Source organism: Oncorhynchus masou, chromosome 13 (assembly GCF_036934945.1).
Source record: "Oncorhynchus masou masou isolate Uvic2021 chromosome 13, UVic_Omas_1.1, whole genome shotgun sequence".
NCBI classification, from domain to species: Eukaryota; Metazoa; Chordata; class Actinopteri; order Salmoniformes; family Salmonidae; genus Oncorhynchus; species Oncorhynchus masou.
Window position 1 is genome coordinate 47,313,864 of NC_088224.1, and position 21,865 is coordinate 47,335,728.

Genomic DNA, 21,865 nt, shown 5'->3' on the forward strand with positions numbered 1-21,865 from the left:
AGGACCAAATAATTTATTGAAGGCATACCATGAGTCCATTTTAAATACTTGGACTGCTTAGTTTAATTACTGATTGACAAACATTTCACTATGGAGCAGAAAGCAACCATCTGTAACAAAATACAGCTGCTCCATCCTCTCAAAGAGCACTACATTATAGTCAAGGTAATTATAGGAATCTGAGAAGTTCCCTTTAAGTGAGGTGAACTCATGGGATTCCATCTTACCGTACATGCACACACACCCCAACCCGAGTCATCAGACTGGAAAAACCAGTTATCACCATTCATAGTCTACTGTGACACTCTCTGGGTAAATAATAGGCCTAAGACAAAGAAAATGTGGAAATATTTTTATTAGAAGAAATTCAGAAGAATGTACCTACAATTATTTGGTAGTTTTTATATTAAAGAGTCTTTCAGAGATGTATCAAAGCAGTTAAGAAAATAGAATGTTTGGCTCGAAATGCTGTTAAGAGATCTGGTGGAAAATAAAGACAAGTCACATCTGTAAATTCAAGGCCCGTACATTCAATGAACTCTTTCGCAGATGCTAAAAATCTAATCGCAACCTAAAAATCAAAGTCAAGTAAATATAAATTCAAAAGGCCTCATTTATCAGTAAGGAAAATATGGTACCAGTCAATTTGACACACCTACTCATTCATAGGCTTTTCTTTATTTTTACTATTTTCAACATTGTACAATAATAGTGAAGACATCAAAACTATGAAATAGTTTTTGTAGTAACAAAAAAAGGGTTAAACAAATCCAAATATATTTGAGATTCTTCAAAGTACCCACCCTTTGCCTTGATGACAGCTTTGCACACTCTTGAAATTTTCTCAACCAGCTTCATGAGGTAGTCATCTGGAACGCATTTCAATTAATTAACAGGTGTACCTTGTTAAAAGTTCTTCTTAATGCATTTGAGCCAATCAGTTGTGTTGTGACATGGTAGGGGTGGTATACAGAAGATAGCCCTATTTGGTAAATGACCAAGTCCATATTATGGCAACAACAGCTCAAATAAGCAAAGAGAAATGAGTCCATCATTACTTTAAGACATGAAGGTCAGTAAATCCGGATCATTTCAAGAACTGAATGTTTTTGCGACTGCACTTGAAGAAACTATGATGAAACTGGCTCCATTCATTAGAGTTCATTAGTTACCAGCCTCAGAAATTGCAGCCCAAATAAATGCTTCACAGAGTTCAAGCAACAGACATCTAATCATCAACTGTTCAGCGGAGACTGCGTGAATCAGGCCTTCATGGTCGAATTGCTGCAAAGAAACCACCACTAAAGGAGTAAGAAGACCTGCATGGGCCAAGAAACATGAGCAATGAACATTAGGCCGGTGGAAGTCTGTCCTTTGATCTGATGAGTCAAAATTTGACATTTTTGATTCCAACCGCCGTGTCTTTGTGAGACGCAGAGTAGGTGAACGGATGATCTACACATGTCGTTTCCACCATGAAGCATGGAGGAGGTGTGATGGTGACAATGTCAGTGATTTATTTAGAATTCAAAGCGCACTTAACCAGTATGGCTACCACAGCATTCTGCAGCAAAACGCCATCCCATCTGGTTTGCACTTAGTGGGACTATCATTTGTTTTTCAACAAGACAATGACCCAACACACCTCCAGGCTGTGTAAGGGCTATTTGACCAAGAAGGAGAGTGATGGAGTGCTGCTTCAGATGACCTGGCCTCCACAATCACCCAAACTCAACCCAAATGAGATGGTTTGGGATGACGAGGACAACTGCAGAGTAAAGGAAAAGCAGCCAACAAGTGCTCAGCATATGGGAACTCCTAGACGGTTGGAATAGCATTCCATGTTAAGCTAGTTGAGAGAATGCCAAGAGTGTGCAAAGCTGTCATCAAGGCAAAAGATGGCTACTCAGAAGAATCTCTGTTTAACACTTTTTAGGTTACTACATGATGACATGTGTTAGTTCATAGATTATTTTTACTATTTTCTACATTGTCTTCACTACAAAGAAAAATCCTTGAATAAGTAGGTGTCCAAACTCTTGACTGGTACTGTAGGTCAAGTACACTTCTTTTCATCAAACAATGCCGGTGTCCCAAATTGCACCCCATCCCCTATATATAGTGCACTATTTTGGGGAGAGGGTGAAATTTGGGACAAAAAGGAGCCATCTTAATTCCAGACTCCTTCCTTATGCTATACAGAGCTTAATTGATTTAATGTAGCTTAGTGCTCTATCATCTTGACAATACACATTTTCCATCTAACCGATCAAGCACACGATTTCACAACGTTGCATTCTTTTCAAAAGTACATTGTGTGCTCACTGTCATGAATAAAGGTGCTGGTTTTTGAAAGCCACTTATTAAGAGTCTCTTTCATTATGGTCAGTAGGGATAGGGAGGGACTGGAGGTCTAGCACTGGAGTATGCAAACCACTCAACTACCTGTCATTAAATCAGAGAGTTATACCTATAGCTGATCATGGACAATGCATTGTTCAAGACACTTTCACCATTGTTGAACCTTTAGACTCATGCCAAACCGTAGCCAAGTTCATCAACTCAAAGTTGAGCACAGACTAGAGTTTAATTGAACCTCCCAACTCACTATGCAGTCGATTCTTCAAAAATGTAAATACTTAAACCCTTACCGTGTACCTATCTTTGTTGTTTCAGGCCTTTGTTTGCAAAAATGCCTACTTTTAATTACACGTTAATCAAAATACAACCGACTGTTTTTTCATTGCTGTTGTTCTAAGCGTGAATGCGCATGTGTCAATTAAATCTCAAAAGGAAACAGTCAGTGGTTGTATTTGACTAAGTTTTATTAAAAAGTATGGATTTCAGCAAAGAAAGGCATGCAAACAGAGGACAAACATGGTACGGGATTAAGAATTTGAAAAAAATGTAAGTATCAACTGCACAGCGACTCGAAGGAGTTGGAGGTTCGTAAATATATATTTTTTCTAAATAACTCAGGTCTGCACTCAACTCCATTAATTAAATAATCTTGGAGTTAAGGTACTTAGCCAAACAGATGAGATGTCTTTAAGAGTTAACCTTCATCTTGGGCAATGCCAAATATCTGCTTGTACTTTTGACAACTCATCTTTCATGTACTGGTGTCATGAAAACGCATATTATGCACAACTAGATCCAGCTATACACCAGGCTATCCTGACATGGTTGGATTTATCTAAATTCTAAATAATATAGCATGGGTAAGGGCCTTTGGTCAACGTTGAAAGATATCAATACAGTCAACGAGCGGTTGAGTATTGGAAGGATAAAGCACTTGGATATAGTTGGAGTAGTGAAGGACCACTGATCCACATATTCTCTCCCACTGTCAGCATAAGTAGCCAGGTCCCCGGATTTGTTTGTGCTGTATAGCCAACTCCTATGGTCGTTGTCATGCAAACCCCTTAGGTCAGAAGCTTCTTAAGTAATTCTGCCTCATTAGTTTGTTGCGCTGGTCAGGACGTTTCTGGTCCTGGTCACCTTCACGGTCCGTGCATGGCACCCGTAGTGTGTACGTACAAAGTATGGTGGGTAGTGCTGTTTGCATAGGGGAAAAAGGCCTCTCCTTCAGGGTACTCTCGGTTTGACATGACAATAACCATAGGAGTTGGCAATTCAGCATAAACAGATCTGGGACCAGGCTAAAGTGTAAGCACTAAAACCGTGTGTCCACCTGATTCCACAGCAGAGGGATTGAGTGAACGTCTGTCAACTTTGCTTATGTCAACTGGCTTAATTGAGAAACAATGTATGCAGTGTCTATGGGTTACAGAACAAGCACGCATTTAATTTCTGGCACACAGCAACACACTTTTGAGTTGGAGGCCCCAGGCACAAGCGGCACGCTGGGAGAATGTGAGCCAGCCAGCCCCAATCTGCAGGTATTTCCCTGGCCGCTGTAACTTATCAAGCTCTGAACCCTTAACAGACTTAAAGCTTTTAAACTCGACCGCCACAGGGGATGTTGCTGCTTTTCCAAATGCAGAGTAACGACAGACACAGAGAAATCCTATGGATGTGTTCTCAGCTCAACCACTAATGTAACTGCTTTCCCTTTTACTGGGGTTCAACTCTAACAGTTACATGAATCCAATCCATTATTAAGAGCACTTGGGGCTTATACAATGCATTCGGAAAGTATTCAGACCCCATCCCCTTTTCCATATTTTGTTACGATTAAATTAAATGTTTCTCGTCAATCTATACACAATACCCAGTAATGACAAAGCTAATTTATTAAAAACAGAAATACCTTATTTACATAAGTATTCAGACCCTTTGCTATGAGATTCGAAATTGATCTCCGGTGCATTTTGTTTCCATTGATTATCCTATTCCTAAAACTTGATTCGAGTCCACCTTTGGCAAATTCAAGTTATTGGACATGATTTGGAAAGGCACACACCTGTCTATATAAGGTCCAACTGTTGACAGTGCATGTCAAAGCAAAAAACAAGCAATGAGATCGAAAGAATTGTCAGTAGAGCTCTGAGACAGGATTGTGTCGAGTCACCGATCTTGAGAAGGGTACAACATGTTTTTTTTCTCAGCATTGAAGGTCCCCAAGAACACAGTGGCCTCCATCATTCTTAAATGGAAGAAGATTGGAAGCACCAAGACTCCTCCTAGAGCTGGCCGCTCTGCCAAACTGAGCAATCGGTGGAGAAGGGCCTTGGTCAGGGAGGTGCCCAAGAACCTGATGGTCACTGACAGAGCTCCTCTGTGGAGATGGGAGAACCTTCCAGAAGGACAACCATCTCTGGAGCACTCCACCAATCAGGCCTCTATGGTAGAGTGGCCAAACGGAAGCCACTCCTCAGTAAAAGGCACATGACAGCCTGCTTGGAGTTTGCCAAAAGGGACTCTCAGACCATGAGAAACAAGATTCTCTGGACGAATGAAACCAAGATTGAACTCTTTGGCATGAATGCCAATCGTCACGTCTGGAGGAAACCTGGCACCATCTCTACGGTGAAGCGTGGTGGCAGCATCATGATGTGGGGATGTTTTTCAGCAGCATGGACTGGGAGACCAGTCAGGATCGAGGGAAAGATGAACGGTGCAAAATAGAGAGAGATCCTTGATGAAAACCTGCTCCAGAGTGCTCAGGACCACAGACTGGGGAGAAGGGTCACCTTTCAACATGACAACAACCTTAAGCACACAGCCAAGACAACACAGGAGTGGCTTTGGGACAAGTCTCTGAATGTCCTTGAATACCCCCAGCCAGAGCCCAGACATGGACCCGATCGAACATCTCTCGAGACCTGAAAAGAGCTGTGCTGCAACGCTCCCCATCCAACTTGACAGAGCTTGAGAGGATCTGCAGGATCTGCTTGTAGAGTCATACACATGAAGACTCGAGGCTGTATTCGCTGCCAAAAGGTGTTTCAACAAAGTACTGAGGAAAGGGTCTGAATACTTGTGATACTTCAGTTTTATATCATTTTTAATAAATTAGCAAACATTTTTTTTTTAAGAAACCGTTTTTGCTTGGTCATTATGGGGTATTGTGTGTAGATTGTTGAGGGGGAAAAAATAACTGAATACATTTTAGAATAAGGCTGTAATGTAGCAAAATGTGGGAAAAGTCTAGGGTTCTGAATACTTTCCGAAGGAACTGTGTGTGTGTGTGTGTGTGTATACACACAGTTCCTTCTTACATACATACATACATACATACATACATATACAGTAAGGGGTCATATATGACCCCTTACTGTATTTACTAGTAGTAGGTCTCCAAAGGAAAAATGCATATATGTTATTAGGCACTCTTATTCTAATAATATGACATAATATCCTTATTGGCTTTAAGATATGAGCTGTAGGATCAATAAAAGGAGGAAGTGCCCATGTCCAGTCATTGGGTTTGTGTGGTTTCTTCAAGGTATAACCTCCCCTGGTCATCCCTCCAGCAGGGGGAACCAGTACTCTGGGTCTCCAGGACCATCAGAGCAGTGGAGAACTGGAGGGAGAGGAGGTTAGTCCCCTCAAACTCAACTCTGGACCTCAAAGCCAGTTCCAATGCTTTCATTCCATTGTTCCCCTCTAATCACAGACTGATTTACACCTTGGACACCAGGTAGATGCAAATATGTATCAGGTAGAACAGAAAACCAACAGCCTCCGGACCTCATATGGTAAGAGTTGAATACCCCTGGTCTAGCCTATTTTTTTAATATAATTTTTAATTTAACTAGGCAAGTCAGTTAAGAACAAATTCTTACTTTCAATGACTGCCTAGGAACAGTGGGTTAACTGCCTGTTCAGGGGCAGAACGACAGATTTGTACCTTGTCAGCTCGGGGGTTCGAACTTGCAACCTTCTGGTTACTAGTCCAACGCTCTAACCACTAGGCTACCCTGCCGCCCTATGGGTGGTAGGTAAGGCCACATGTAGCAAGTCCCTTGTTAATTTACGGGAGGTAGGTGGGGGGGATTCCCAAGGCTTAGGAGGTCTCAGGCTCTAAAGATGTGAACGGCGCGCACCACATACTGCCTGCAGATGGGGCACTCGTTCATCCTCTTGCCACACTTGGTGCAGGTGACCATGTGGCCGCACTCCAGCAGGACACAGTCAATAGGAGAGTCCATGCAGATCTTACACAGGTTCTCTTCCTGGCCAGGGGTACCACTGGGGTCTGAGAGAAAGAAACAAGGGAAAAAACACCCTTACACAGAAACACATTTCATTAAATACTAACTTGTTAAAACTTCTTAGGGCTGCAATCTCGTTAACGGGATGATATGACAACAGCCAGTGAAAGTGCAGGGCGCCAAATTCAAAACAGAAATCTCATAAATTAAATTCCTCAAACATACATGTGTCTTATACCGTTTTAAAAGGGTAATCTTGTTGTTAATTCCGCCACAGTATCCGATTTCAAATAGGCTTTACAGCAAAAGCACCACAAATGATTATGTTAGGTCACCACCAAGCCACAGAAAAACACAGCCATTTTTCCAGCCAAAGCGAGGAGTCACAAAAAGCACAAAGAAAAAATTAATCACTAACCTTTGATGATCTTCATCAGATGACACTCATAGGACTTCATGTTACACAATACATGTACATTTTGTTTGATCGAGTTCATATTTGCTAAGTCAAACGACACCGCTGGTTCTGCTCACACTGCCCTACCCTGTGCTCTGACCTCTTTCTCCCCTCTCTCTCCAGATGAAATCTCGCTTCTTGTGACGGCCGGCCGCCCAACAACCTGCCCGCTTGACCCTATCCCCTCCTCTCTTCTCCAGACCATTTCCGGAGACCTTCTCCCTTACCTCACCTCGCTCATCAACTCATCCCTGACCGCTGGCTACGTCCCTTCCGTCTTCAAGAGAGCGAGAGTTGCACCCCTTCTGAAAAAACCTACACTCGACCCCTCCGATGTCAACAACTACAGACCAGTATCCCTTCTTCTTTTCTCTCCAAAACTCTTGAACGTGCCGTCCTTGGCCAGCTCTCCCGCTATCTCTCTCAGAATGACCTTCTTGATCCAAATCAGTCAGGTTTCAAGACTAGTCATTCAACTGAGACTGCTCTTCTCTGTATCACGGAGGCGCTCCGCACTGCTAAAGCTAACTCTCTCTCCTCTGCTCTCATCCTTCTAGACCTATCGGCTGCCTTCGATACTGTGAACTATCAGATCCTCCTCTCCACCCTCTCCGAGTTGGGCATCTCCGGCGCGGCCCACGCTTGGATTGCGTCCTACCTGACAGGTCGCTCCTACCAGGTGGCGTGGCGAGAATCTGTCTCCTCGCCACGCGCTCTCACCACTGGTGTCCCCCAGGGCTCTGTTCTAGGCCCTCTCCTATTCTCGCTATACACCAAGTCACTTGGCTCTGTCATAACCTCACATGGTCTCTCCTATCATTGCTATGCAGACGACACACAATTAATCTTCTCCTTTCCCCCTTCTGATGACCAGGTGGCGAATCGCATCTCTGCATGTCTGGCAGACATATCAGTGTGGATGACGGATCACCACCTCAAGCTGAACCTCGGCAAGACGGAGCTGCTCTTCCTCCCGGGGAAGGACTGCCCGTTCCATGATCTCGCCATCACGGTTGACAACTCCATTGTGTTCTCCTCCCAGAGCGCTAAGAACCTTGGCGTGATCCTGGACAACACCCTGTCGTTCTCAACTAACATCATGGCGGTGGCCCGTTCCTGTAGGTTCATGCTCTACAACAGCCGCAGAGTACGACCCTGTCTCACACAGGAAGCGGCGCAGGTCCTAATCCAGGCACTTGTCATCTCCCGTCTGGATTACTGCAACTCGCTGTTGGCTGGGCTCCCTGCCTGTGCCATTAAACCCCTACAACTCATCCAGAACAACGCAGCCCGTATGGTGTTCAACCTTCCAAAGTTCTCTCACGTCACCCCGCTCCTCCGCTCTCTCCACTGGCTTCCAGTTGAAGCTCGCATCCGCTACAAGACCATGGTGCTTGCCTACGGAGCTGTGAGGGGAACGGCACCGCAGTACCTCCAGGCTCTGATCAGGCCCTACACCCAAACAAGGGCACTGCGTTCATCCACCTCTGGACTGCTCGCCTCCCTACCACTGAGGAAGTACAGTTCCCGCTCAGCCCAGTCAAAACTGTTCGCTGCTCTGGCCCCCAATGGTGGAACAAACTCCCTCACGACGCCAGGACAGCGGAGTCAATCACCACCTTCCGGAGACACCTGAAACCCCACCTCTTCAAGGAATACCTAGGATAGGATAAAGTAATCCTTCTCACCCCCCTCTTAAATGATTTAGATGCACTATTGTAAAGTGGCTGTTCCACTGGATGTCAGAAGGTGAATTCACCAATTTGTAAGTCGCTCTGGATAAGAGCGTCTGCTAAATGACTTAAATGTAAATGTAAGAAATCTGAGTTTACATTTGTGAGTTACGTTCACTAGTTCCAAAAACATTCAGTGATTTTGCATAGCCACATCGATTCAACAGAAATACTCATCATAAAATGTAGATAATACAAGTTATACACATGGAATTATAGATATACAGTGGGACAAGAAAGTATTTAGTCAGCCACCAATTGTGCAAGTTCTCTGACTTAAAAAAGATGAGGCCTGTAATTTTCATCATAGGTACACTTCAACTCTATGACAGACAAAATTAGAAGAAAAAAAATCCAGAAAATCACATTGTAGGATTTTTAATGAATTTATTTGCTAATTATGGTGGAAAATAAGTATTTGGTCAATAAAAAACAGTTTCTCAGTACTTTGTTATATACCCTTTGTTGGCAATGACAGAGGTCAAACGTTTTCTGCAAGTCTTCACAAGGTTTTCACACACTGTTGCGGGTATTTTGGCCCATTCCTCCATGCAGATCTCCTCTCGAGCAGTGATGTTTTGATGCTGTTGCTGGGCAACACGGACAGAGGAGGACAGAGGAGCCTCTTCAAGAAGTTACAGGTCTGTGAGAGCCAGAAATCTTGCTTGTTTGTAGGTGACCAAATACTTATTTTCCACCATAATTTGCAAATAAATTTATAAAAATCCTAGAATGTGATTTTCTGGATTTTTCTGGATTTTTTTTTCTCATTTTGTCTGTCATAGTTGAAGTGTACCTATGATGAAAATTACAGGCCTCTCATATTTTTAAGTGGGAGAACTTGCACAATTGGTGGCTGACAATACTTTTTTGCCCCACTGTACCTCTCCTTAATGCAACCGATGTGTCAGATTTCAAAAAAACTTTACAGAAAAAGCAAACCATGCAATAATCTGAGACGGCGCTCAGAAAAATAATAAAATTAGCAGCCATGTTGTAGTCAATAGAACCCAGAAATCACATTATAAATATTCCCTTACCTTTGATGATCTTCATCAAGAATGCACTCACAGGAATCGCAGTTCCACAATAAATGCTTGATTTGTTCGATAATGTCCGTTATTTATGTTCAAGTAGCTACTTTTGTTAGCACGTTAGGTACACATATCCAAATGCTCGTGCAGGTCGAGCATTACTTCGGACAAAAACTTCAAAAAGAAACATTTCATTAGGATGTTTTTAATCATAAATCTTCAATAAAGTTCCAACCGGAGAATTCCTGTGTCTAGAGGAGCAATGGAACGTAGGTTGATATCATGTGGAATGCGCGTGACCAGGAAATGGCTCACTGCCAGTAACCTGACTCATTCAGCTCTTATTCAGTCCGACAACACAGCCTCATTCAAGTTTCTAAAGACGGTTGACATCTAGCCCTAGGAAGTGCAACTTCATATCCTACTGTGAATTCAATCTGGCCTGGGTTAAAAAATAAAATTAAAATAAAAATCGACCAACCTCAGATTTTTCACTTCCTGTTTGGATTTCGTCTCAGGTTTTTGCCTGCCATATGAGTTCTGTTATACTCACAGACATCATTCAAACCGTTTTAGAAACTGTGTTTTCTATCCAATACTATTAATAATAATATGCTTATTTTAGCAACAGACTGAGGCCCCTGCAGCCATAAGAAGTTAACACTCAACCAACTTATTAATCGGAGAGTTATAATACCTAAAGCTCATAATTGATTGTTCAAGGCACTTTCACCATTGTCATGCCAAACGGAAGAGTTTCAGCTTTCATCTTGGGGAGCTTTGCATTGCCTTAAACGCGCGGGGGCTCACCTGTGCCGTCATTTGTACTTGAAACTGGAGGATACAGGGAAGAATAAAATGAAAAAAGCATGTTAAACACTTCATTGAATGATGCAATTCATTTTCAAAAATGGAATAATAAAACCAAAAAAATGTCAATTAACAAATTCCCTGTTGTTTTACAAGATATAAACTTCAGTGATAGTAAAACATTTAATTTGAGAGGTATTTCATGTTGCATGTGTCAAGCCTCAAATCAGACAAACAAATGCACATGCCATATCATTAGCTGCCTTTCCATAATTTGTGAATTTTCACAACAATTTGTGAAACTACAAACATATTGGGATGGAAGTTGCCATGGAGCCTGCAGTGTTGCTGCCTCAGTTGAAGTGGGAATCGGGGGTTCTAATAATTATATACAGCGGATTTGGAAAGTACTCAGACCACCTCACTTTTTCCACATTTTGTCATGTTACAGCCTTATTCTAAAATTATTATAATTGTCGTCCCCCCACCTCAATTTACAAACAATACCCCATAATGACAAAGCAAAAACAGGATTTTAGAAATGTTTGCAAATGTACATGGGAATATCACATCACGTATTCAGACACTTTTACTGGTGAATTTTGTTGAAGCACCTTTTGCAGCGATTACAGCCTTGAGTCTTCTTGGTTATGACGCTACAAGCTTGGCACACCTGTATTTGGGGAGTTTCTCCCATTCTTCTCTGCAGATCCTCTCAAGCTCTGTCAAGTTGGATGGGGAGCGTAGCTGCACAGCTATTTTGAGGTCTCTCCAGAGATGTTAGATCGGGTTCAAGTCCAGGCTCTGGCTGGGCCACTCACGACATTCAGAGACTTGTCCCGAAGCCACTCCTGTGTTGTCTTGGCTGTGTTGTTAGGGTCATTGCCCTGCTGAAAGGTGAACCTTCACCCCAACTCTGGAGCAGGTCTTCATCAAGGATCTCTGTACTTTGATCCGTTTATCTTTCGCTCGATCCTGACTAATCTCCCAGTCCATGCTGCTGAAAAACATCCCCACATCATGATGCTGCCACCGCCACACTTCACTGTAGGAATGGTGCCAGGTTACCTCCAGACGTGACGCTTGGCATTCAGGCCAAAGTGTGCAATCTTGGTTTAATTAGACCAGAGAATCTTGTTTCTCATGGTCTGAGAGTCCTTTAGGTACCTTTTGGCAAACTCCAAGCGGGCTGTCATGTGCCTTTTACTGAGTGGCATCCGTCTGGCCACTCTACCATAAAGCCTGATTGGTGGAGTGCTTCAGAGATGGATGTCCTTCTGGAAGGTTCTCCCATCTCCACAGAATAACTCTGGAGGTCTGTCAGAGTGACTATTGTTATTTATTCTAAAATACATTTTAGAATAAGGCTGTAACAAAATATGGAACAAGTCAAGTAACCTAGACAGTAACCTAGCTAAGTGAGTAAGCGAAAACAGTGAGCTTCTGTAGAATAGAAGTTCAAACAGGATGTCTCATATTACAGTCCTCTAAATTTGAGTAATTTAGCATACACTTATCCAGAACAACTTACTATCCGGGGTGTATTTATTAGTGCACATCGTAGTAAACTGCTTTGCAACAATCTTTTTTTCAACAAAAACAAGGTTCTTATTGGACAAATTCAGAATGTCCCGCATAGCTTCGTCCTATGTCCCTCCCAGTTACGTCCTGTTTGATTCCGTTTCATTCCTAGTAAATACATCCCAGTTCAACTATGTTGCCGGTAGGGAAAACAACCATATACCACTATCATTGCAGGTAAAACTTCCTTTACCCAGATTCTGGAGGTCCTTCTGGTCATGGTAGAGGCGGGTGACCCTCTCCATTAGTTCCCACTTCTCGCAGCAGCCCTTGTAGTTGACAAAGTTACGGGCTAGGATCTCCTTGAGCTGCCGGACGCTGAGGGCCTCGATGTCGTCTGCCGTGGCCAGGTCTGACAGCGACGCCCTGCGGCCTGGTGCCAGCACCTCATCTGTGTCTGAGGACTGAGCAACAGCATAACAAAATCAGAGTTGCATTCAATAGTGAACAATGTTGTGGAACGTTCAGATACATTGTGTTAAGGGCCTGTAAAACGGACATGCATTGATCTATAACCAACTTGTGCATTTAAGAGTCAGGTATCAATTCAGCTCGATTCCTGACATTTTTTAACAGCCATGTTCAGTACGTTGCACCCTTCTTAACGCGCGCTTGATTGGCATAAAATAAAAATCTAGTGAAAAAGGTTACAGGTTCATTAGAATGGAATGACACAAATGATAGGCTATTCCTGATTTTCTAAGGTCAGACAGAAATCGTGAACAATCACATCACATTGACAGCCATTATGTTTGAATGTCAGAATGACTGATTAAAGGGATCCATCCATACACTAACTGTGAACTGGGCCCATATTCATAAAGAATTTCAAAGTAGTGCTGATCTAGGATCAGTTTAGTCTTTTTGGAACCTTATTATTAACAACATGGGGAACTGATCCTAGATCAGTACTACTGCTCTTAGACACTGAAGACGGGCCTAGAACCTACACAAGATGGATTTTGGTTCTTTGAGATCTATTTCTAGGTCGACAATTTGCGAACATCAACTATCTTGTTTAGCTAGCCCGACCCAAACTGTATTAAGAGGAACAGTCAGTCACATGGGGCATTCACAGCCACAGTGCAGGAAATGGCAACACGCCACATTTACATGCCAAAGCTGAAATCCATCAGTGGGGATAAGAATAGATTACTGCTTGGCTACAAGGGCCTACATTTCTGACAGACATGTGAATAATGGGGCACACCATGTAGACATGGAGAGCCAGCCATCAAACAACAAAACACTGCTCAACAATGGGACTCTGTCTGAGCACAGTGGCACTGGAGGGTCTAAAACAGTCCTACAGTATGAGTAAACTAAATATATCTAAACTCACCATATCATGTCAAGATGAAAAAATAATTTGAAAGGGTGTCTCAAAAGTCTGAAATTACACTTGTCCTTCAGCAAACGCAGAGCATATCTTGACCCCAACCCTTACTCTATCAGAGCCGTATCTTAACACTTTCAATCCTCCTATAGCCTAATGGCATGTGCCAAAGTTTAATACATTAAAACATGTGGTGTAATACATTTGTAATGCATGTTGGCAAAAATTTACAAAAATATGGTAACCTCTTAAAATGAAATTTTAAATTAAAATTATCAATTAAAAAGTAAAATAGTTTTGAAACCATTATCCTTGGTCTATGTCCACCTCGTATTTTACCAAAACCTAACCAACCCTGGCCTTCTGACACCCATTCAAAACCCTTACCCCATCACCACCAACATAACAGGCGAGAATGATAGATTAACAATGAACAGACGGCAGACTGGCACAGAAGCCAAGAACAGTAAACATATACAATACCAGTTAAAGGTTTGGACACACCTACTCATTCAATAATAATAGTGAATACATCAAAACTATTAAATAACACATATGAAATCATGTAGTAACCAAAAAGTGTTAGACAAATCAAAATATATTTTATATATTTGAGACTCTTCCAAGAGTGATCCTTCTTCCCTTTGCCTCGGTGACACCTGCGCACACTCTTGGCATTCTCTCAACCAGCAACACTTTCCCAACAGTCTTGAAGGAGTTCCCACATATGCTAAGCACTTGTTGGCTGCTTTTCCTTTACCCTGCAGTCGTCCAACTCATCCCAAACCATCTCAATTGGGTTGAGGTCAGGTGATTGTGGAGTCCAGCTCATCTGTAAATAAGGATTTTTCTTAACTGACTTGCCTAGTTAAATAAAGGTTCAATAAAAAAAATGATGCAGCACTCCATCACTCTCCTTCTTGGTCAAATAGCCCTTACACAGCCTGGAGGTGTGTTGGGTCATTGTCTTATTGAAAAACAAATGATAGTCCCACTAAGTACAAACCATATGGGATGGTGTTTTGCTGCAGAATGCTGTGGTAGCCATAATGGTTAAGTGTGCATTGAATTTTAAATAAATCACTGACAGTGTCCCCAACAAAGCACCCGTGGATCCTCCTCTATGATTCACGGTGGCAACCACACTTGCAGAGTTCATCCGTTCACCTACTCTGCGTCTCACAAGACACAGCGGTTGGAACCAAAAATCTCAAATTTGGACTCATCAGACCAAAGAACAGACTTCCGCCGGTCTCATGTCATTGCTCGTCTTTCTTGGCCCAAGCAAGTCTCTTTTTCTTATTGGTGTCCTTAGTGGTTTCTATGCAGCAATTCAACCATGAAAGCCTGATTCACGCAGTCTCCTCTGAACAGTTGATGTTGAGATTTCTTTTACTTGAACTCTGTGAATCTTTTAATTGGGCTGCAATCTGAGGTGCAGATATTCTAATGAACTCATCCTCTGCAGCAGCGGTAACTCTGGGTTTTCCTTTCCTGTGGCGGTCCTCATGTGAGACAATTTCATCATAGCACTTGATTGTTTTTGTGACTGCACAAGAAACTTTCAGTTCTTGAAATGTTCCAGATTTACTGACCTTCATGTCTTAAAGTAATGATGGACTGTCATTTCTCTTTGCTTATTTTATCAGTTCTTGCCATAATATGGACTTAGTCATTTACCAAATAGCAAATACCAAATCTTCTGGCCCTACCTTATCACAACACAACTGACTGGCCCAAATACATTAAGGAAAGAAATTCCACAAAGTAACAGGGCACACAGGTTAATTGGAATGCGTTCATGAAGATGGTTGAGAGAATTCCAATAGTGTGCAAAGCTGTTAAAGGCAAAGGTTGGCTACTTTGAAGAATCTCAAATATATTTTGATTTGTTCAACAATTCTTTGGGTTACTACACGATTCCATGTGTTATTTCATAGTTTTGATGTCTTCACTATTATTCTACAATGTATAAAATAGTAAAAATAAAGAAAAACCCTGGAATGAGTAGGTGTGTCCAAACTTTTGAATGGCACTATAGGACACTCCTCTTTCTAATATTTACAATGATCCAACAAACAGTTTCAATTCCAGTTTCCACCATTAACCAGAGAGGTTGTGCGGATTTGCTAACAAATAATACAACGGTCAACTTCCTTAATTTAGTTAATATTTAACATAGTAAGTCGTAGTAAATCCGTCATATCAACCTTTACCCTTTCTGAGAATGCTAGCCTTCAATAACTTCCTGCCAAAGCAGGTTCTAGCCATCACAGTTAAAAGCTCCGACGAGGAAACCCATCTTGCGTCAATGGAGGTCAAATCTGGTAAATGTCACAAGCCTCTATTTCACAGAATGTTTGTTCTCATTCTGTATAGGGCACACATAGTAAAAACAAAAATATATCTAGCAACCTAAGCAGGTTCTGAGACCCATATGAGATCAGGGCCTGTATTCATGAAGTGTCTCAGAGTATGAGCCAAGAACTGAAATACTTTTCTAGACAAAGGAACCATGAAAACCCTTTTAGCAGCATTAGTGTAGCCTCACTTTGATTTTTGGTTGTGTGCACTACCTGGTACTGTAGAGTGGTTCCCCAAGTTCATCAAGAACAAGCTACAGACAGCTCAGAATAAAATGTCAAGGGTCATTCTGAATCTTAGACCTCAGGCTCATGTTGTACATCCTCAGCTCTGTGAACTACAGCGGCTATCAGTTGATAAAAGGGTAATTCAGTTGAAGTTGGCCCATAAAATTGTAGGGTAAGTGTAGGGTACAGTCCCCCCCAATATCTGAAAAACTATTTTTATGTGGTTAGGGACTAATTCCTACGGCACCAGAGGCAGTGCCACAGACTTTGTGCCATATAGATTCAAGAACTTTACTGGTCAGAACACATTTTTATATACAGCAGTGGTAGAGTGAAACAAACTCCCGTCAGATTTTTTTTTTAAACCGTTTCTGCCAGTCGTAGGTTCAAACACTCCTGCAAGACATGGTTAATGTTGAGATGGCCAAATATTTAAATGTGTACAAAATATAAAGGCTACTGTATAATTGAATGAATCTATGGCAGTGCCCATGTCACTTGTTTTTTAACTGCAGCCCTTGCCTACCAATAGAGGACCACAATGGAAACAAGTATTTAGACTGTTTATAATCCTCTGAAATGTTGGTATATGTATCTGTTGCCTGGTGTAACATTGATGTATTTTAAAATAAAATCAAGCACTGATCTAAAAATCATATAATTGTTTTGTCTTTTAGACTAATGAATCAGGGGGAGCTGATCCTAGATCAGCACTCCTACTCTGACATGCTTTATGAATACAGGCCCAGGGCTAAGGAGAGGATTCCCATCGCTGCTATAGTAGTACCATGGCTCGGGCCATCAGTACTACTATAGCAGGGTCAGGCTGTAGTACCTGCAGCTCCTGCTCTCCCTGCAGCTCTGTATCTCCCTCAGTGTCCAGTGGCTCCTCAGGACCCAAGGGCAACAACACAGACGGGGTCTACGAGCAAAAACCCACCACACACCAAAAACACTTAATTAGCCAGCTAGAGTTAGCCATGCTCTAACTGAAGGGGCCATACAGAAGGTTAGTAATCTATTCTCAAGCTATTGTTAATGCTACATAACACAAAAGGTGAGGCAATGGACAAAATTGTAAATGAATGGTTGACAGACAAACAAGGGTAAGGGGTTAGTCGTGTGTGGTATAGTAGGTTGTCTTGGGTTCGGGCCTCACCTGACTGCCCTCCTGAGTGGGTGGCGGCTGTGAAGGGACATTGTCTGTGGAGGTGGGGTGGGGGTGTGTGGAGGGTGTGGTGGTGGTGGTGGTAGTATCGGGAGCTGGAAGAGGAGTTGTCTCATGCTGGGTCACGGTGGGGGTCTGTGTTTGGGTCAGAGGGTTTATGATTGGGCCAGAGGATGATGGTGTCTGCTGTCCCAGGACCAGCTCCACCAGTTCCTCTTTCTCACGGCACATCTGTGTTGAGACCTCGTGCAGGTGGAGGTAGTCGCGCAGGTCCTTCACCTTGAGCTTCATCAGCTCAGTGCGCTCGAAAAGCGTGCCGTGAAACCGCTGGCAAGTGTGGCAAAGGCGTTGCCGGGGCTCAAGCTGGGCCGAACAACTGCCGCAGTAGTTCTTCTTGCAGTCCACGCAGACATGCTGCTGGGGAGAGGAGACCGACACACAATCACTGTCAACCATGTGTCTGTTAGCATATTTTCCCTCCCTGGCTGTTATAATTCAGTAAATTATGGGACCAAAAGAGTTCCTTTTAAAACTTGTCCCAGGCTTTGCGCCAACTCCAGCTGCAACCGGACACTGACAACGTAATGTCAAGATATTGAAGACCAGGAAGCATAAATGCTCCTCTTGTTCAAATCTTGCCCTGAGGCTAGTTCCGGTACATTAAAGTACATAACCATTGCATTGGTTTTTACCCTTTTCATGCCTCCACTAGATAATGGAGGTATTGTAGAGTGTAGAAAAAAGCTAAGAGCAGCATGGATAGTCAAGAGTCAAGCCTTGAGGTCTGGAGTATTGCTGGTTCTCTTTTCTCAGCAAGCTAGCCGTTCCGGTAGACTTCCGGTCAATTGCACTAACACTAGTTAGTATGGGCTCACGAAACTACCTCTAACTTCATTCATACTGGACAGAGACATAAAAATGATATCCATGAGTTCAACTGTCTCTGGATAAGTATTTTATCAATGTTGATCAATTTCTAATTGGCCAGGTCTGAATTAACCACTGATTAGAGAGGATGGATGAAAAACCTGCCGTTCTACAGATCTCAAAGGCCGGATTTGGGAAAGGGTGGGCTGAGAGCCTTTTACCTTTCTGGCAAGGGTGACGAAGCGGCTTCCGCAGGCTTTGCATGTGTGTTCCGGGAGTGGGGGCGATGGGTAGCTGCTGTAACCTGAGTTAGTATAGGCCTGGTGACGCATGCTGCTGTTGCTCTCCTCCACCGTGGCAGTGTCCAGACAGAACCAGTTACAGCAGGACGTCCACATGCTCCACACCTGGAAACACACCAACTCTTAGATGGTCTCACCACCTGTACACACACACACACGTGTTAATATTGAGAGTGGGTTAGTGAAGACAGACCACTGAGTTAAGAGTTTGTGGGAGAAAAAGAAAAGAGTAAGGATTGTGGATGTGTTGAATGGGCAAGATCATGAACATAGTGAGTAGTGAGTGACTAAAGAGGCAGTGTATGTATGAGTGGGGCAAACTTTAGAGCTATTTGAACGGCATGAGCAAGGGCTGGGGTAATGCAGTGGAGAAAGAGCTGTAAGAGAGGTTGAGTAGGTATGCTAGGATATATCAAAAACAATTGAAGTGCTGATGTTACAGTGCATTGGTGGTATTATGTTCGGACGTGCAATGTCCTATACAGCTCAATCAATGACACTGGGATTGCAATTGAAATGAGAGATGTGAAGTGAATGGTGTTGGCCTCAAACTTTTGTCAGTAAGGAGAGCAGGTAGCTGGCTTTTGGCTACCAGAAGTAAGGCTCTCATCATTAATTTAGAGCTTGTTTTCAGTCAGAGCTGCAGGAGCACAGGCTGGTGGGGCGGTATGTGAATTGGAGTGGGTCCAGGGGGTCTGGGATAATGGGATTGATGTGAGCCTTTCAAAGCATTTCACAGCTACAGATGTGAGTGCTACGGGGTGATAGTCATTTAGACAGGTTACCTTGGCATTCGGTAGGAGTGCTGATCTGGGATCAAGTCCCCCTGTGCAAGCAATATTTAAGTAATAAGGCCTGAGGCAGTGTGGTATATGACTACACATGCCTGGATACAGCCATTAGCCGTGGTATACTGGTCATATACCACAAACCCCAGAGGTGCCTTATAAACTGGTTAGCAACGTAATTAGAACAGTAAAAATACCTTTGTCATATACCAAAGCTTTTCAGCAAATATGCATTCAGGGCACAAACCATCCGGTTTATAATATTCATTATGATCAAAAAGGTCAAAAGGATCCTAGATCAGCAATCTTACTCTGAGACACTTTATGAATACATACAGGCCTTACAGCATGTAAGGTGAGGTCTAACTAACTAACTTTAGGCTACACCCTCAATCTCTCAAGAATTGACAATAGGATTGATCAGTTTTCAACTACTGCAGGGCCAATTCTCAGTCACTTGTTTTATTCTCTGGTTCCACTGTGGAACTTAATAGCTAGGCTAAACACAAACACACTGCCATAGAGACCCAAACAAGACAGAACTAACAGCACCCACCAACAGCAAGGCAGATCCACAACAGCTGCTGCTAAGGAAATGCCTGCCACCAGGCTGCATCAAGTGGTGAACAGCTGAGGGAAAAGTGACTTGGTGCCTCAGGCATCCAGGGGCCAACTGCAAAGGTTTCACACCTGAATGCAGTGCAGAGTTAAGGAAGCCTAGTTGTACAATGAAGGAATCACTTGTAAAAACTAACATTAGTCTGACCATGTCCATGTAATGTTACATTTTCTGATTGATAATAATACAAAGTGAAAGACAGCTGTCCCCCCTCCTTATTCTAAAGTAGTAGCCTACAGGCTAGTAGGCACTTTCTGCCCTGATATAGGCTATGTTACCCTATCAATGCTAAGCAACAGTTGGATGAAAAAAAAGAAGAAGACACTTCACACCCAGTGTCCATTTGATGCCGACTGGCTTTAGTGGCTGTAGACTGGCTTTAGTGGCCTAGGTCAGGGTAGCCCAAGATTACCTCTAAAAATAACAGCTCCTTAATAGCATGACTGGCTCTGGCAGCCAAAACAGCCAAGTACTCCATCTAAACGTGACTCGATTATCAATTGGGATACGGTTCTATTAACATAAAGCCCTTTACTTTCACATCACAAAATAATTCCACAAATGCAAAATAGACACTGTACACCACAGGAGGTTGGTGGCACCTTAACTGGGGAGAACGGGCTCGTTGTAATGGCTTGAGCAGAAATAGGGGAATGGTATTTTTCGGCGACTAAAGTACAGTTTCTGGCATTCTAATAATTAACACCGTCTTCCGTAAACACACGATGTATAACATGGATAGATGGCCGTGTGGGAACAATAACAATATAAAAAGGTGTGTATCAATTTAACTTAAAAAAAATGTTTCTCGCTGATATGAAAGAAATCCTTATGCTTCCAAAACCGTACCGCAAGCGATGCGTGTTAATGTTCAACCCGAGCGTCGGAGCTCTTAACGAAACTCCATGTACTTAAGACGCATTCGTCCAATGACTTGTGTACTGTAAAGGAACTGAGAAACCAGAGTAGACTACACAGCAAGTGTTTCAATTGTCACCGTTTGCACTACAATAGGCTTTACGTATACCTAGTTAGTTAGGTTTAGTGGACATTAATTCAACTTCTGTAACTTACATTACACTGTGACAGCAATAGTTGCAGGGTCGCAAAGTCCAAAACAAAGACATAGGGTCCACAATCAAACAGATATAGCCACCCATATATACGGTATGTAGTTAGCCACCACACTCAGAACGAGGCACAAAACCAAAACAATTGTGGGGGATGTCCCCATACAGATGGACACGCCATCATCCTCCCAAATAAATATTTAGTAAGACCGGAAAGAAAGCTGTAACGTTAAGACTCGAAATCAATCTAGCTTTTTTCATAATACGTGTTCCCATTAATCTGCTGTTGTCAGTCACTTGTTTGCCTACTAACAGACCACAAAAAGTAAATTCACTACGTTGAGTTACCAATACATTTGAGCTGTTCAGATAATAGCGAACGCAGACCATCTGCCCATACTAGCTGGCTAGTAAACTAACGTTAGAAGCTAGCTAGCTCCTGCTGCTAACTTTATCGAGGTGAAATGATCGACATAGCTACCTCGACACGAAGCCCGGGGTCGTGAAACGCGTGCTAGCAGCAGCTGGCAAGTAGCTCGCGAGCTAAGGATGACTTTTGTGGAGCTAATGTTCTCCGACACTCACAAAATGACAAGGAATAAATCGAAGTTAGCTAGTTGGAGTGAAACAGGAAGAATGTGCTTCTAGCCAGTGACACTCCCCCGGCCAGTTTCTATCGCCCCAGAGAGTTGCTGATGCGTGTGCACGTACATTTCAACTCGCTCGTTGAATGCAGACACGTACGAAAGTTTTCATAAATTTTACAAGCATTTTATTTCCAGGGAGGTAGTGTCCTCTGGTGGACACTAATAAAACGACGCGATTAATGAATAGAGTCCTCAACAATTTAAAGTTATTACATGCCATCAATTACATTGCAAATAAATAT

General features: G+C 42.7%; 1 protein-coding gene across 5 annotated transcripts; it reads right to left on the reverse strand.

The window, feature by feature from the left end:
- Positions 1-337: 337 nt before the first annotated feature.
- LOC135552452 (E3 ubiquitin-protein ligase rififylin-like) lies at positions 338-21,663 on the reverse strand. 5 transcript variants are annotated; one of them, XM_064984092.1, is made up of 7 exons: positions 21,458-21,663; positions 18,419-18,604; positions 17,322-17,747; positions 16,998-17,084; positions 12,429-12,639; positions 10,655-10,678; positions 338-6,664 (listed from the first exon to the last, which is right to left on the reverse strand). In XM_064984092.1, the coding sequence occupies exons 2-7, from the start codon at positions 18,593-18,595 to the stop codon at positions 6,483-6,485; spliced, it is 1,107 nt and encodes a 368-aa protein (XP_064840164.1). In that variant the 5' UTR covers positions 18,596-18,604; positions 21,458-21,663; the 3' UTR covers positions 338-6,482. The 5 variants fall into 5 exon arrangements, with proteins under 5 accessions (XP_064840164.1, XP_064840167.1, XP_064840163.1 ...); XM_064984095.1 differs by having other exon boundaries at positions 17,322-17,744; positions 18,419-18,639; XM_064984091.1 differs by having other exon boundaries at positions 18,419-18,639.
- Positions 21,664-21,865: the final 202 nt, after the last annotated feature.

Excerpts from the sequence above, each read along its gene's own strand:
- LOC135552452 (XM_064984092.1), bottom strand. The coding sequence starts at position 18,595 with ATGTGGACGTCCTGCTGTAACTGGTTCTGTCTGGACACTGCCACGGTG. Across the intron at positions 17,085-17,321 it reads CCACTCAGGAGGGCAGTCAG|ACCCCGTCTGTGTTGTTGCC; the intron begins GTGAGGCCCGAA and ends TTTTGCTCGTAG. Across the intron at positions 10,679-12,428 it reads GAAGGACCTCCAGAATCTGG|TTTCAAGTACAAATGACGGC; the intron begins GTAAAGGAAGTT and ends TGTATCCTCCAG.